Source organism: Parambassis ranga, unplaced genomic scaffold (assembly GCF_900634625.1).
Source record: "Parambassis ranga unplaced genomic scaffold, fParRan2.1 scaffold_21_arrow_ctg1, whole genome shotgun sequence".
In the NCBI taxonomy this organism is placed as follows: Eukaryota; Metazoa; Chordata; class Actinopteri; family Ambassidae; genus Parambassis; species Parambassis ranga.
Window position 1 is genome coordinate 6,165,209 of NW_021144767.1, and position 18,078 is coordinate 6,183,286.

The 18,078-nt window shown below is 41.0% G+C and overlaps 1 protein-coding gene and 2 non-coding genes across 3 annotated transcripts; 1 reads left to right on the top strand and 2 right to left on the bottom strand.

Annotated features, from left to right (window-relative positions):
* Positions 1 to 3,770: 3,770 nt before the first annotated feature.
* Positions 3,771 to 8,496, top strand: LOC114429724 (stonustoxin subunit beta-like; the record flags this gene model as incomplete). Its single annotated transcript, XM_028398371.1, has 4 exons — positions 3,771 to 3,928; positions 4,041 to 4,214; positions 5,044 to 5,090; positions 7,991 to 8,496. Coding segments are annotated over 4 exons (885 nt in total), but the record flags the coding sequence as incomplete, so codon positions are not given.
* Positions 8,497 to 12,125: 3,629 nt separating this feature from the next.
* On the bottom strand, positions 12,126 to 12,197 carry trnap-cgg (transfer RNA proline (anticodon CGG)). Its single transcript has one exon. It is a non-coding gene; the product is annotated as a tRNA-Pro (tRNA).
* Positions 12,198 to 13,395: 1,198 nt separating this feature from the next.
* Positions 13,396 to 13,466, bottom strand: trnag-gcc (transfer RNA glycine (anticodon GCC)). Its single transcript has one exon. It is a non-coding gene; the product is annotated as a tRNA-Gly (tRNA).
* Between the last annotated feature and the right edge of the window lie 4,612 nt (positions 13,467 to 18,078).

Below are 18,078 nucleotides of genomic sequence, written 5' to 3' on the forward strand. Positions count from 1 at the left end.
GATGAGAATGATCAGAACTATTGTTACATGTCAAACAGTCAGATCAAATGAGATCACTGCTACTACTTAACGTGTCCCTTTCATAATGTTCTGATATTTCTGTCATCACAGACTTTCTGACTGTGAACTCTCAGAGACTCACTGGGAAGTTGTGGCCTCAGCTCTGAAGTCCGACCCCTCCCATCTGACAGAGCTCGACATGAACCGGAACAGGCTGCAGGATTCAGGACTGAAGCAGCTATGTGCTGGACTGGACAGTCCTCACTGCATACTGCAGGTTCTCAGGTCAGTTAATGTTATTATTAGGCTGAGGTCCAGTTTTTAAATCATCTGTCAGGACTGACAGACAGAAAAGGACCACAGACATGTGTATAAGGTGTAAGGTTTGGGTTTACTGAAGCTCTTTGAGATGCAGCATGGTTTTGTTTTCAGTTGTATATCAGCATGAGTTGCAGATATAACTAGTACAAATGAGTTCCAAAATAAAATTGTTGGAACTTTCTGGTGTAAAATATTTCCGACAAACATGTGTGAATATAGAAAACACTTCAACAACATGTAGCGCTCCCCTCTGTAGTCATATTGATGATGTTATGTGCGATCACAGACGGAGATCCAGAAGCAGGTACATTTACTCACTTTAATGGAGAAAACAAAAAACTACCACTGAGGAGAAAACTGAGCTGAGTCCAAAATATAACCAAAAACAACCACAAGGGCGAACTACGAGGTAACTTGAAGGAGGAACGAAAAACAACCACGAGGGCGAAGCACAACTCAGGTCCAGGGCGAGAAACAACCGGGTGGCGCGGCTGGAGGCCTAGGCAAAAAACAAGGTAAGTCACTGGTCACTTGGAACGGACAGAAAGGTGGCTGGTTGCTTAGTACGAAAATAGCAGTGAAGAACTGGCGCCGAGGAGAAGGGAGGCGGCGCTTAAGTAGCCGGCGGAATGACGGGAAACGGAACCCAGGTGAGAAGAAGCCACGACTCCACCCAGCTGGACCATCGCGCCTGGAAAGAACAAAAACAAGGAAACGAGCAAGAAATGAAAAACACAGGAAGTGCCAGAGGAGCAACTCTCACCACATTACAGATGAGGGCAGGCTTTTAGGTTCTTTTAAAGTATTTATCCAATGTTTCTTAACCCTGATTAACTCAGTTTTAATTATTATCTTGGATGTCCCTTTAATACACACAAGTGCAGTGTTTGACCCATCAATCAAATGGCCATCTTTAAATTATATTTTTAATGAAGATCTTAACTACGTCTGCATATGTCTCTGCAATTGAATCACTGCCCTTTCTCAGGTGAGTAATAAGTAACACAACACAAGGTTTTAGAAAAATAATTCTCTGTTATTTAAGAAAAGGTTAATGCTGGTGAACTAAGAACATGAAAATAAAATTAGAATATTGTTTTGGAGCCTTAAACATCAAATGTCACTTTTTTAAAGAAAAACACTCCAGCTGTTTGGAGGCAAAAACACAATATAACCTTTTTTCTTAACCCTCTAATGAATTCAGAAACTCAGTTTACCAACCTCAAGGTCACTTAAACAAAAGTTGTGGCCCCCACACCTTAATACACTCTATAAAGCAGCAACTTAAATGATTACAGACTGACATATACCGCAGCAGGCCTGATGCGGTGCTTGTGTTCGTGGACGCCCAAAACTTAATGGCCGCTTCACTCTGTGAGCAAAATAAAACAAGCACCTGAGGTGTTCCAGTCCCGTCCTCCAACAGTCACAGGAGCAGGCTCAGCATCAGCATCTCACCACAGACTCCGTCTACTGTCTCTATCCTCTCTTCTTGCCGGAAGAAACTCCCAAGTCCTAGTGGCTCCAACCTCCGTCCGTGTCTCTTCTCTGTCCTCAGGTGGAAAACAGCAGATGAGCTCCTCAAACAGTCGACTGAGTGAGTCCAACTAGAGCTAGAAAAAGTCCCTTCACTTGTCATCAACTGACTTGAATCTATTCTTCCAGGTGGCTAACAGCTAGCTTTAGCATTAGCACAAAACATAAACCGTCTGAACTTCGTGCTGAAAGTCTTCCCGCCTCTCAGTATGCTGCTAGACTTCTTCTCACAGATTGTCCTGTCAACAACCTTAAGACACAAGTTACACACCGTTTTGTGCACTGCTAACTTAGAAATGAAGACAGAAAATCTCTGTGTTACACATGTTTCTCCGACACACCTCTCCTAGTCTGTGTCACACTGTGCTCACGGTCCTGTCACTTGTTATTAACCCCATCTATGCTGGTGGGACATCTTTCAGCAACATTCTTTAACATAACACAACAAACATGTAACACTTTTTTACCCTTTGAAATCACATTTTAAATGCTTACACATTTAAACTTGAACTGAAATGATCAACACTCATTAAAACATGTGGGGATTTTAAACTGGGTTACAAACAAAACACATTTAGGAATGAAACCTTCTAGATGTAGGCTTCACTCAAGAGATTAAATGATGATGGATTGTGCAAGTACATCTATAACATTAAACTGCAACTCATTAAACAAGACGAAAATATGAATTGACACACTATGAACACAAAGTTAACTAGAAAGCATTTCCTGCAGAAAATGTGAGTTTGGTTGCTGCAGCTGAAGCATTGCTCTGAATGATGTGAAGGATTGCTCTGAATTGCTGGAGAATCTGCAGTCTGAATTTAAGTTGCTGAAACACTTTGAATAGATGAAGCTGTTTTATTGTGAAAAGTAGAAAACCTTTGAACATTAGGAAGTTATGAAACAGAAACTGCTGAAGATGAACAATATGAAGTCACTGACCTTAAAGAATAGCCTGGAAATACACCATAAAGGTCTGAGGCTGGAATCATATCTAAAGCTAATAAGGACAGGCTGTATGGTTTTAATGTGGAAAAGTATCAGAGTTACCTCCCCCAGAACATTTTGGATGAAGTAGAAGCCATTTCCTGCATTCTGGTGGATTTCAACAGCTATTATACTGACAGAAGTAAAGGGTTAACTCAACAACTATTACTGAGAGATTCAATAACTCCTTATTTATTTTAAGCCATGATGACAAATATAAAACCAACTGAAAATGAAACAGTTCTGTCAGCCTCATGGTGGCACTACACTAACAGGTTATTAGAACAAAATGTTTACATCTGTTACTGTCTACCTCTGTGCCACCATGACTTTAACCACAAAAACCACATTTCTGTTTCACTGTATTCCCAATGAGGCCATCAGCTGCACTGTCAGGTTTTAGAGACTTCACAGAACAGATCAGATTAAACAGATTAGAAACAGATTACCCAAAGCCTCCAAAAAAAGCTGCACAACAGGTAACTTAGTTCACATGAATCTGTGCTGATGTGTCTGCTTGTGTTGATCAGCACACAATCAGTTCACATGAAGTGACTGAAACACAGAGGGAGGATCAATATAGAAGGAAACCCGCTCCCTGTCTCTCACTCCTGGCCTGCCCTATATGCCATAACGTCTGCTGCACGTGTGCTTGCAGCTGAATCTCAGACCTCACCTGGCAACAATACATTTTTTTCTGATTGGCTGATTCCTGTTCTCTGCCATAGAAATGACAGATGATTAATAATAAAAAATGTACAAACATAATTCACAAATTATAACCACTGACATTACTAAGCTTAGACAATAGTGTCCTTTCATGTTGTAGAATTGTTTTTTTCATTGCACTGCTCTACTTCTTACAATTATTCAGTATTGTTAAATGTACACATTTCATTTCTTTCAGGCTGAGCAGCTGTAACCTCTCAGAGAGAAGCTGTGAAGCTCTGTCCTCAGTCCTCAGCTCCCAGTCCTCTAGTCTGAGAGAGCTGGATCTGGATAATAACGACCTGCAGGATTCAGGAGTGAAGCAGCTGTCTCACGGATTAGGGGGTCCAGACTGCAGACTGGAGACTCTCAGGTCAGGATCCAGCTTGTTGATCATCAGTTAAATTCTGCTTCATGTTCATGTTGAAGATCTGTTGGATTTTCCTTCTTTCTTCTTGAGTTCATGACATGTTTTGTACCTCCAGTCTGTCAGGTTGTCTGATCACACAGGAGGGCTGTGCTTCTCTGGCCTCGGCTCTGACCTCCAACCCCTCCTATCTGAGAGAGCTGGACCTGAGCTACAATCATCCAGGAGACTCAGGAGTGGAGCTGCTGTCTGCTTTACTCAACAGTCCAGATTGTAGTCTGAAGACTCTCAGGTACACAGAGACCACAGAGCATGAGTCCTCCTCAGTCTGTCAGTTTAGCTCATATCCACAGCTGTTGATGGATGGACTGAAACTGCAGAGAAGAAATAATCACTGATCCCTGATGTTCATCTTCCTCCATCATTAAGTGTCCATCATGTTAACTTCACTTTTCTTTATACACGTTCTTCATGTCAAAATACATACAGACTGATTTTCAGTCACACTTAGTGCAGATCAAATACTAAATGATGCCCTACTTATTAATGTCCTCAGCTGTAAGAAGCACTGAATTATTTCCACAAGCAAATGTTCCTGAAACAATCCATATGTGAAGCTTCAGAGGAGACAACAACACAATGGTAGAAGGAGGAGTTCCTTCAGTCAGAGACAGAGAGCAGGGAGACACTACAATATTATCACTGTAAAAACTACACACAGACATGAGTGAATGTATTTATTTGAAGTGTGTCAGAAACTCTTCCATCCATGACACATGTGAACCAGGCTTGTGTTTGCATATAGAGTGAAAGGAACAAACAGTCAGAGACAGTGTGGCTTGTTTGCTGCTTTGGATAAATGCACAGTGCTGAGATCAAACCTACACTGTTGCTGCATGAAGAGGATTTTACAGTAAAGCACTGACAGAGAGCAATATTTCACAGAATGGAGGACATGAATAAACACAGAGCAGATCAGGAGAGACTCTTCTGGAGTCGACACAGATGAGTTTCAGTCTGTTTGTGTGTCTCTGACAAACTGAGGAACTCTGCTTCATGTTGATCAGCAGTTTGGACTCATGTTGGTTAGAAAATCATTCTGACTGTGTTTCTTCCTGCAGGGTGGAGCATGGTGGAGAGCAGAGGTTAAAACCTGGGCTGAGGAAGTGTAAGTTTGACTCAGTCTTTCCTCATGTTATTGTGCATGAGTCAGTGTTCTATCAGTCCATCAGAGCTGTTGTAGCGCAGCCTCGGCGGTTGGATTTCTTTGGTGTTTACTGGAGTTTATTACTCCCCAGCAGGAGTTTTAGGTTCCAGCTTTGTCATTGGTTTTCCTTTTTTCTCTTGTTAGGGAGCTTTAGTGTGTTGTAGTGTCTCTGTGTTTGTTTGGGCACTGCTCAGCTCTGAGTTCATGAACTGCAGCCTAACACTGAAACCAGCCTGTGTAGCTGCCGATCTGAGAGTGGGGACGAGTGGGGAGGTGCAGACATGCTGTGTGTGGGTTTCCCCTCAGCCTGGGACACAACAGAGACAACCAAAGCAGACAAAAGACAAAATCCAATAAGAGACCACAAAGGGTTGAAAAGGTCCAAACACAGGAAGAAACAGCTCCACAGTCCAAAAGCAGGCAGGACTCAGACACAAAGAATCTCATCCAAAGGGTCAGACTGGACTGATGGACTGAAGAGTGAAGACACTGAGACACTGAGCTGTGAGCAGCATTATTAGGGTTAGGGTTAGGGCGAGAAACGCCACTGTTTAAGAAAACGAGTTACCACCAAAATAAGTTTCACACGGGGTCTCTGTTTAAAGTTTTTAATCAATTAGTAACAAAACACGTTATCCGCCATGTTTCCCTGCACCGCTTCTTCCCTTTTTTCCCAATCTGCTACAAACACCCTGATTTTCAGCACAATGCAGCATTTCCATTCAACCAATCACAGGGCAGCTTTCCAACTGTCATGGCGGAGGGTTTATATGAAAACTAGAAGTTTCATATAAACCCTTTTTGGAAAGAAAACACTTTTTTCTGGATTTATAGCGTTTTGGAAGCAATCTCTTCGTTTGTTAGGCGGGACAGCCGAAACCAGTTAAACAAGCTTTTACTGACAGCTCTGAACAGACCACATTAACTTATCATTCATTTTAGTGCAGCCGCCACAACTTCCATTTCACAAACCATTGTTTAATCTTCAGTTATTATATTTCCTTTTATTTTGCTTTGTGCTTTGGTTTCATTCTGTAACACTGGACTTATTTTTATGAAGGTTTGAACTCTGACAGTGTTTGAACAGGAGAGAAAGGAGTATAAAGTGTGTAGTGAGGGGTTCACACAGTAAAAAAACACAGATCACTGGCAAACAGGGTGGTGAGAGTTTGACCATGTTTGCTGCCATCTTGTGGTGAAATGTTAAATATATATAAATAATAATCATTTTTAAAGGTGTGATTTCATCCTGTGGACAACAGTACTGGTGGCATATTATGACATTATTGATTTTATGACAGAGGCTTCGGCCCAGTGAACATATGAACTGGACTTTTGGTCTGTTCTACAGGAAGAACCCTCAATGATAATGCACCAACAATCCCAACCAAAGAAAGCAACATAAGGACAGAAGAACCAAACAGGAAAGAAAATAGAAATAACTATTGTATATATAACCTAGAAAATTTCACAAGACATTTTGAGTGGGCCAATGCGCGCTCACCCACACTCTGCTGCCGGTCCGCCCCATTATATACCACCAAACCTCATTCCTGATCACCGGCAGATGTGAAAGATGCCACTGATGACATTTCATGCTTTTACAGTGTTTCTGCTTGGTTTTATATAAGGTTTAATAGGCCCCAGGCTTCTCCATTCATTCTGAATGGAGGAATCCTAAAGATGTGGATGTGACTTTGGCTGCTATTTTATGAAGTTTGGTAAAAGACATGAACATGAGGACTCAGTATGATAAAGTCCAACTCCTTATGAGCAGTTTGCAGTTGAAATGAATATTCTGTGTAGAGGCATGCCAGACTGATAGGCTTCCAAAGTTAGCTGGGTTTTGTCAGGGATCTCACCAGTTTCCCATTATTTCCTATGAGGGGGGTTAGGTCAGCTTAAGTGGCTTGCCTGTCAAAACAAAAAGTGGCACAGACATGGGGACTCAATATGTCAGAGGTCTAATGTTTATCTACATTTTACATTTTGAATGAAGGTTCTGTGTGAAAGCATGCCCAAACGCCATGCCTTCAAAGTTTTGACAGTGATTTGATGCCTGTGGGGAGGGTCGATCGCAGTTTTTCTGGATTTTTTCAAACACCGTTTATCCGATCGCTACCAAACCTCAGAGGGTCGTAGTCCTGACCGAGCCGGTCGATTTGATGTATAATTTGTAGGGGTGACTAGCGCTAGTTAGCTGTGAAATGAATTAGAGGCTTTTATTTTGAAAATCAGTGTGTGTCTGTGTAAGTGTGTGTGTGTGTGTGTGTGTGTGGGTGGGTTGGGGGCACTCCCTAATGCATGTTAAAACATGTTTAAGTGTTTTATTTTGAAAATCTACACGTCAGCCATATCCTGTTATTGTGCAGGGTCTTTTATTTTGAAAATCCATGTTTGTGTGTCTGTGTGTTGGCAGCTGTGTATAGTGTGTGTCTGTATATTTCTGGGTGGCTTGTGTGTAGTTTACCAGGCCTAGTAAGGTGTGTAATGATTTGGAGGCTTTTATTTTGAAAATCAGTGTGTGTGTCTGTGTGTGTGTGTGTGTGTCTGTGTGTGTAGTTGTGTATGTTCCTGTATGGAGCTTTTGGATGATGCTCTTTATCCAATGATACAGTTGATGCTGCTGTTCTTCTCATGTTCTAAATGTGTCGTCTGTCTTTACTCACATTGCTGCAAATATCCAGTTTGTGTTTGAACACAAAGCTGATAGTTGTGTGTTTGTTCATTCAAACATTAGTGACAAAAAGTCTGATGATAAACTTTGTATGAATGAACAACACATCAGTCAGTAAAGACAGAATTAAGCCATCAGATGTGTCAGATGATAAACTGCAGCTGTGTCTTTTTCTCTCCATCAGATTTCTGTCAACTTGAAGTCGACACAAACTCAGTGAACACAAAGCTCAAACTGTCTGACAACAACAGGAAGGTGACACATGTGAGAGAGGAGCAGCCATATCCTGATCATCCAGACAGATTTGACAGGTGTCCTCAGCTGCTGTGTAGAAATGTTCTGACTGGTCGCTGTTACTGGGAGGTCGAGTGGAGAGGAGGGGTTTATATATCAGTGAGTTACAGAAGAATCAGAAGGAAAGGAGACAGTGATGACTGCATGTTTGGAGAAAACAATCAGTCCTGGAGTCTGTTCTGCTGTGATGATGGTTACTCTGTCTGTCACAATAACAGAGAAACATCCATCTCCTCCTCCTCTGTCTCTCACAGAGCAGCAGTGTATGTGGACTGTCCTGCTGGCACTCTGTCCTTCTACAGAGTCTCCTCTGACACACTGATCCACCTCCACACCTTCAGCACCACATTCACTCAGCCTCTACATGCTGGGTTCAGGTTCTGGTCTCCTGGTTCCTCAGTGAGTCTGTGCTGTGTGTAGAAGCAGAGTGTGTGGAAGTGACAGCAGCTTCAACTTTGTGCTTTAAATGTTGATGATGTTTCACTTTCATTTGAATCACTGACTGTGATTTCAGGTCAGAACATGTTTTTGTCTTAGAAGCAGTGAAATGAAGAATGTGAAGCTGAATTTATGATCATGAACTTTGACATGTCCTCACAAATGAAACCCTTACATTAAGAAATGCATGATTCCATGTTGTTATGGCTCTGATATTAAAATGTAGTATTATAATAGGAGTTAATGGACCTAAGTGGAAAACACCATTTAAAACTGCTGCAATACAAACACTAATAACTCCAACTCAATATTTTGGATAAACTTTGACATGACAGATATAAAATAATGCCTGAGCCTCCCAACTTGTAACATAACTTGTTTTGTGCATGTTTACATGAAATATTTGCATCATGCAATCTACCTGGCATTTAAAGCGTTAAACTCCTCCAATGATTTCATGTTTGGTAGTTCTGAGCAGTCCTGAAGTTGTTCCACATATTGATGCAGAAAAATATGAATCTGTTCAGTTTTTAGAGCAGTTTTTAGAAGCGGACATTTTTGTCCCTGATGACACAAAGGGTAGTAAATGTGTTTCCCAGTGTTCTGGTGATGGATCAGAAACATTTACATTTGAATTCTAAAATTTGTGTTGAACTGCCCGATTGCCCTTTTTCTCCTCAACCTGTGACGTCGGCGGAACTGCGATCACTCACCTGCTCCTGCCCGGGACGTTAAAAAGAAGCAAAGACACAGAGAAAGACTCAGAGAGACGCTGCAGCGCCACCACGCAGCTGTGGACCTTTCTGAACCAACCCTGAAGCACAGCCGGTCAGAGCGCGCTACGATCGCTGCGTTTAACTAAATCTTTGTGGCGCTGTCGCGGTGCGTTCACTGACGCTCCGTAAATGTACGCTTTTACACGTTTATTTTGTGTTTAGTTATGTTGATAAGATCGATTTTAAACATGTGGTAAAAGCATAAATTATTAGTAAAACACTGCTTCAAACTAAAGCTGTGGAATCCAAACATGTTCAGGGACATTAGTGGCAGATGTAGCCAGGTATAAAAAGACCATAAGACCATAAGTGTTATTGAAACACTGCTCACATGAACAGTAGTGAATGTTTGAGCACTTTAATGCCAAGTTCTCAGAAATGATATACTTAGATGTACTGAATGTTGTACAACTGAAAGTTAGATTTGAGATTTGAATAGAGATTAAGATTAATGTCAGAGTTACATGGAAAGACTTATGTTTCTGACATTTGATGTCCTGAATGATGCATCTGAGAATTCATGGTGTTGAATGTCATTTTCTGACCTGGTCTGTAGGTCAGGGTTTTTTTTGAGGACGGATGTTGTCCAGGACCAACATCTGTGCTGAAACCGATGGCGAGCCAAGTCCCCTGAAGAGATTCCAGCACCGAGTAGATATCCACGTATACACACCCATTCACACTTACATCACAGAACAAGCATCCTTGGAACAAGGTGAACTGCCGTAACTCTACAACCCATATACCTGAGACCATTTTGATTTTGGTTTAAGGGCCCCAACGGGAAATCTGTCATTTTTATAGTGTGCACACTATTTCTTTTTCTTTTCCTAACTCTTTGAGTTATTTGATATTTTTGTACAAACCAGACAAATGATCTTGTCATTTGTAATAATATAAGAGTGGCTGCTCAACTGTTCCTCTTGTGTCTGCCTCATTATTGCTGCTCAGCACAGTGGCTCCTGTCCAATTTGGTTTCTTCTGGTTCTGGTCCAGATTTCATCATTATTATACTGTAATTCACTTTTATACTGTTAGAACTGGTTACACAAACTGTCTGTTCAAATACAGTCCTTCATTTAAAGTGCACTTACCTGCATAGTGTGCTAAGCTAGCTGCTAAAATATGCACTGTCACTTTCATCTTTCAATTCTGAACATTTGTTGGTGTGTTTTTTTGAGGTTCTTCACCTGATCTGATCTGATCTGAACCTGATTCTGACACTACAAGATTCAATAAAGCAAAGCAGAAATAAAGCGATGACTGAGTGGAGTCCAGTTGACCTTCAGTCACAAAGAGTCATCCTTTCAAGTGGAAACACTGCAAAACCATATAACACTGGACAATGTGTCTAGAGAGAGTCTCTGTTACACAAACTGTGCCATATGCACCAACACAGATACAATGGTGCCGGGTAAAGAGGCAAAAATACCCACTGGACAAAGAAGTCCACAGTGACCTGAGGGTTAAGTGCATCCAAAACCTGCTCACACTGCAAGATCTGTGTTCAGGTGTGTACAGTGAGTTGCTGTTAAACTCTTCTTAAGGTGACAGCTGCATTTGCAGACTGAGTAAAAGCACATTCAGGGATTTTGCTACTAAATATTTGATGTGTACAAATGATTATTTTCTACCTACAGTTCTCACTGTTAATGTCATTTTAAAACATGTTCTGGTCATCTGGAGTATTGTTGCTTCCACCAACACTAAACACATTTATTGTAAATATGTAGCTCATGATAGGACCAACAAGGCAAAGTTTAAATGTTGCTGTGTCAGACATTTACAATAAGTTGAAATACATACATGACTTTAACAGCTTGCAGCGTGCAGTTTGGTACTAAGTGCATATGTGGCTAGGATTAGTTTGAAGTACATGTATTGCATTAAGGATGCTGCTGGAGTGCAGTAGCATTGACTTAAACCCAGTCTGCACTCTCATGTATGTGCTCATCAGCCTTGTCATTTGGCTTCAGACAGTCCATGATGCACTGGGGCAGGAACATACTGAGACTGAAAAGCAAACAAACAAAGGTTTCTGGTCATTTTAAATGCTGCTGTGTGCTCTGTGTTCCAGATAATAATAACAAAAAGATAATACAATATATATATATATATATATATATATATATATATATATATATATATATATATACACTCAACAAAAATATAAACGCAACACTTTTGTTTTTGCTCCCATGTTTCATGAGATGGACTTGAAGATCTAAACTTCATTCCAGATACACAATATTACCATTCCTCTCAAACATTGTTCACAAATCTGTCTAAATGTGTGATAGTGAGCACTTCTGCTTTGCTGAGATAATCCATCCCACCTCACAGGTGTGCCACATCAAGATGCTGATCTGACATCATGATTAGTGCACAGGTGTACCTCAAACTGCCCACAATAAAAGGCCACCCTGAAATGTGCAGTTTTGTCTCACAGCAAAATGCCACAGATGCCACAAGCATTGAGGGAGCGTGCAATTGGCATGCTGACAGCAGGAATGTCAACCAGATCTGTTGCTCGTGCATTGAATGTTCATTTCTCCACCATAAGCCGTCTCCAAAGGCAAAGATCACTGGCTTAAAATGTCTACATGCAGCCTCTACTTTCACTCCTGCCTTACAGCCCCTGTACTTCTTCCTCAGCTCTCCCTGGACATTGGTCCTCAGTGCAGTTCTAGAATGATTGCTTCTGAGAGTTTGAGCAGACAGCTGTTTACAGGGACTAAGTTGGAATATGAACTTATGTGCTGTAAATGTAAACATGAAGCAGCCATCCTATCTACTGAAGTTCAAAGATGAGGGCTCATCCGGGATTTGAACCCGGGACCTCTCGCACCCGAAGCGAGAATCATACCCCTAGACCAACGAGCCATGTGTGACATGTCTTTTTTCATGTTTCAGTCAGTGGAAGAACAACACAAAGCACATGTTCTTCTTAGTTTGACATTGGTAAAGATATGAACAAAGATGTCTTTTAGGAATATAAAGCCGCTGCATTGAAGTTCATGGCTCATGTTGTGTGTTTGTGTTTTTCAACCCTATAGGAGGGCAGCTTACACGTTCTGAAGACAGGAGCCCAGCGATGTGGGGGTTTCATCCAACTTAATTTGGTATATTGAAATGCAAAGGTTTATGTCCTGGAGGAATGTTATGCACCTTACTGTTTCTATTTCTGCTGCATTTATTGGATGGAAAATTCAATTTAATTGAGTTCATCCAGTGAGTATAGGTTAAACAAATGAGTGATATTTAATCACAATAAATATACAGCATTGCAGTGATTAATGTGATTAAAATTGTAATCATGTGACGGCACTAGTTCAAACGTTTGAGTTCAAAGAACAGATGACCTACCAGTGGATGTCATGGTCATGGTTTTCTGCAGAAAGTCTCGTTCGTTTTCTAACATGGCAACCTTCTCCTTTAGAGTTTTCTGTCAACAGGCTCTTGTTCTGACTTTTGCAACCCTCACCTCTCATTAAAGCTGGTTTCCAATGATGTGTGTCTGGGTGCGTACACACTGCCCATAGTTACTGACGGAGCCACTGCGTCACACCCCAGCTGATACATGACCGCACCAGGTGACTGCTGCTATGACCCATGTTGGTTGTCAGCGTTCCTTCCATTCCATTACAGCAGCATGAAAACAAGGTCCTGAGCAGCATAACAATAGATAAAGTAGAAATAAAGACTATGTACAGAGCAACCATAAGACATGCAGATATACAGATGAGAAATGTACAGAGATGTATTATGTCCTGTTACGATATCATGAAAAACTCTGAGTATTACACTGTAGGTGAGGATGTTATTGTCAACTATGCCTGTTGATATCAGACAAAAACTGAAAGAAAACTAGAAAGTGGTAAGTGCTCTTGTTTCAAATGTGATGTGCACTGTACCACTGAAGCTCGTCTGTGAAGTGTAGTGCCTCTGTGTGTATGTCACAGTGATGTTAACAGAAGTCAGATAGGTCTGTTAACACATATAAAAACAACATGCTGAACAACAGCATAGATGTGAAGGTGAATATATGTCCCCTCACATGTTCCTCAGTTAAAAGGGTCATTGCATTGGCCGGGAATCGAACCCGGGCCTCCCGCGTGGCAGGCGAGAATTCTACCACTGAACCACCAATGCTGTGAAAAGCTGACATCTAGTGGTGCCATCGCAGGTTGCAGCCTCCTCATTCCAAAATCAATCCCTCCTCCACATAAAGTCAAAAGTTATAAATTCACTTCATTACATGAGCGGTTGTGTGTAATGACGCGGCTCACCAGCAGAGGGCGTGTGACGGAGCAACAAGCAGGAAACTACAGGGGAGAAGAGACACAAGCATCCACAGATCAGAACAGACACACTCAGCTCTTCTCTCTGAGACCATGATGATACCGTCACATATCATCACTGCACATGTTTTTGGCTGCACGTCTGGAAATGAGAGGAGACAGAACATTATCATACATGTTGCATAAGTAAAGTCACATGACATGCACCACTGTAAATAAAGGAAACCACATATTTTTAAGACACTTAGAGCACAGAGCCCAAGAAATAATATAATCTAAAGCTCACAAGACACAAGACGAACAGAACAGAACAGAACAAATACTTTATTTATCCCAAACTGGGAAATGTTTTCTATTGCAGCAGCAATGTACAGGGTCAGTATCATCCTATCTGCTGGTAAAAGTCTTTCTCCCCGTCGGGGAATCGAACCCCGGTCTTCCACGTGACAGGCGGAGATACTATCCACTATACTAACGAGGAATGCTGACAACCACCATCTGTCATAGCAGCAGCCACCTGGTGCGGTCATGTGTCAGCTGGGGTGTGACGGAGTGGCTACGTCAGTAACTGTGGGCAGACTGCAGGTGTGTGTGCACCCAGACACACACAGGTCCCAGCTGAGAGCAGAGGACCTTCCTGTCCTCCTGTCCATCGCTGTCCAAGGTGAACCGACACCACCAGGCCACAGGGCCATTATTTATTTAGCAGGAAAGAAGAAGATGCTCTGCAGCATTCAGGTGTGTTAACACAGTGCAGAGAGAGGAAGACATGAACAATGGTGTCAGAGCAGCAGCTGTTGCTGCATCAACCTGGAAATCAAACTATTTATTTCCTAAAACAACCTAAAAACACCACACTGTAAAAAAAAAATCTGTGTATTTTACGGTAAAATACCAGCAGCTGTGGTCGCCAGAATTTTACCGTGAAAAATAAGATGTGGACGTATAACAGATTACAGTAGGACTTTTTGATAACCGCACATTTTACAGTAGAAGAATGTTGTGTATTTACAGTAAATTACAGTGAATTATACAGATGTACTGTAAACCTGTTTACGGCAGTTTACCTTAAAGTTACCAACCATCATGTAAATCTGGTTACAGTTATTTTCACTAAAAACAACGGAAATTTGCATTAAAAAATACACACTCCTGTAGACCTAATGACAACACATCTCAGTAATAAAGCAGGACACCTGTGTATTATATTACGGCACTTTATTTAAAAAGTTCAGCTTTACGGTAAATTACCGGCAGCTGTGGTTGCCAGGATTTTACCGTAACAAATACATTGTGATGTATATGGCTACATAGGAATTACGTTAATTTTACAGCACAAGTTAAGCTGACTCAATAAAAACATTTTCAGCATGCTCACATAGCAGTGCCACAAAAAAACAGGCCAGTTGCCCATCAAGAGTATGAAGAGTAATCAGTCCAAACCTCACCCAACAAGCCAGAGTCAGTCAGAATGTCTGGAACCTGGAACCTGTGTATTGTCTCCACTTCTGCTCAGACTGCTTGGATGTTGTCACTCAGGCACAACCCTCTCTGCACACACAAGAGAAAAAAGCAATGCTTTAATAATAGTACATTCATAGTGACACAGCCTTCTAGTTCAACTGAGCTCCATATACTATAAAGAAACCACAGCACTCACCAGCAATCTGAAAATATAGGTTAGTTGGACAATTTTATGATAAAATAAAGTATGGAGGTAGAAACGTACCCACGTCTACACTAAGGTAATATCAGTGTTCCATATATGAAATGTAAAGGTGAACAACATGTGTAATACCCACATATACCAAAGCATGAAACGTTTTACAATTGACAAAAATAGACCTTGAAGCATCGATCTTTTGAACTGTCTTGTCTCATATATGTTGGCGGGCTTGTAATCAGCCTTTTCACCTGAAACAGATCAAGGTTTGAGACATTTTATCCACCTAGTGGTGCTCACCTGTATTTGCAGTTGACAGACTGTTGTCTGAACCATTGTGTCTTGACGTGACTGGCGGTGTCACTGAGAGGCTGCTGTTACACTTTAGAAGAAGGCTGACGAGCTGTTGGATCATTTCAGCTTGAAAATCCAGGCTCTTGGCCAGGTGGCTGTCAGCTCATGCAGACAGAAAACAGATTAAGGTTGGTGTCTTTTCATAGATTGACACAACCTTTAATTCAACTGAATTTAAATTAGTTTAACAGTGGGGCATCTGTGGCCATCAGAACTGTCTCTGGGTGCTTTACATGGAAGCAGAGCCCAAGGAAGCACTTAAAGGCAAACTGGCAGGAAACAATGATAAATGGAGCCAGTGTTCTTTTCCTATAGGCCATATGTGGGCAAAATATTTGGCAAACGCAGTATAACAAGAAACATGTTCCTTTACCATCATAAAACATTTGAAATATTTACTATTTATTTAATTATTTTAGTCTTTTAAGTAATGTATGGTAAAAAGAAAACCCACAGAAGATCGGAAGATTTCAAAGCAAAGCCTCCTTCCAATAATGAAAACCTCAAAATAAAGACCGGAGATCTAGGCCCTGTGATGGACCGGCATCCTGTTCATGGACAGACTCCAGGAGATCTTCATCTGCGCTTGTGTTTACCCATGGACACTCAGTATAACCAGATGATTTACATGTTTTAAGACAGAGTTAAAAAAGGGAGGACTTACTTTGAACAGGATTGTGTTGTTATTGTAGCTTCTCCTTGATTTCCTTGCAGCTTGTGCCCTCTGATGAACGTGAATCCCTCTCCTCCTTCTCTGCTGATGCTGTCATAGGACACAGAAAAACACAATAATTTATACCAAAAAATGTAAAACACAGCTTGATACATTTAAATGAATTTGAATCTCACCTCAGTCCTTGGTGTCACGTGGGGCCTGCAAGTGGTTTTTAACTGTAATGCCTGAAATGTAAGAGAGAAGACTCCTAAATATGAGCAACACCACGAGTCAATCTGAATAAAACCTTAGTATCTGAAGCTACTGAGGTTTAGTTAAGCTAGCTTCAGACAGTCACACAGTCGCATCTTGTTTTACTCACTCTCCACTTTTGGGCCCTTCTCTGGATTTATCAGGAAGAACCTGTGTGGAAACAAGAATTCTTGTTCAACAATTGCAAATTGATCAGTTGTAAAGGAGAAGAAAGTGTCTGTTTCCCTCTGAAGGAACTCCAGTGTGGAGGCCAGGGCCACAGGATGGTGGACCCTGAAGGTGTAGTAACTGCCCTGCAGTTTAAAAACAGAAGAAACTTACTTGTTTCCAGAAAAAAATCCATTACACTATACTGTAAGTATAACACTCTTGTATTTTTTTACAAACACATAACATATTTTAACATCTCATTTTGTATAAATGAAGATGTGTTTTTGAATGGTGTTGTTCCGTAACTTTAAAAGTGAGTAACAAAAAAATCTGTCATTTCCTCTGAATATCAGTGCAAACTGTGACGGCATTGTATTTCCCAGTTATTTTGATCAAAATATTGTATTTTTACAGTAAAGTTGTGCTTTTTCAATATATATTGTCCGTAAAAATCGAAGTTATATACTGTTGTTTGACTTGAGTAAATCCATGTGTTTTCAACGGTGATATACCATTTTAAATTTCACAGTCTTTTACTGTCACCATTTGACATTTTTTTACCGTAATTTATACAGCTTTTTTTACAGTGTACTTTTGATTTCATAGTGAGCATCTTGTATAAAAGCACAAATACACAGAAGGTCACATATTAAATATCTTCTCAGGGCTACAACAAACAGTACATTGCCACTCAGGGTCCTCTGCCATCCACAGTCACTGATTTCTGGAGAATGATTGGGGAACAAAGAGTTAAAGCTATTGTCATGGTAACCAGCTGCATTGAAGGAGGAAGGGTAAGTCAATAAAACAAGGTTTCACTGCCAGATTTCTTGATAATTCAAAATGTTCTGCCTGCTGTTAATCATTTGTCTTGTTGATGAAGCTTCTCAGTCATCCAGGTCACTTTCATTCAAAGGGTTGAGGCGAGGCCTCTGGACCTGCAGTCTTCTTATGTGTGGATGCTGCTTAGAGCAGCTTCATCAGTTCTGTTTGGTGGGAAACATGGTTAATAAATGGTCATATGAGGGCCAATCAGATGTTTTCTTCTTTCTAGACCAAGTGTGAACAGCACTGGCCTGCAGACAGCAATCCATGCTGCTATGGAGAGCTGTTAGTCACTGTCCCAACAGAGCAAAAGGAGCCCAGCTGGACCCTGAGGGAATTTCAAGTGAAACATGTAAAAACCATTCAAACTTGTTACTGTGTAACTACAAACCTATCTTATAGCTGAAGAGTCACACTGACCTGTGTCAGAGCCATTTTTCCATATTTCCTCTTTTTGAATCCACCAACACTGAATTGTGGTTCAGACAATACCTGAATGGCTGTCTATGAATGTTCTTCACAGAGAAACACCTCAGAGGAATG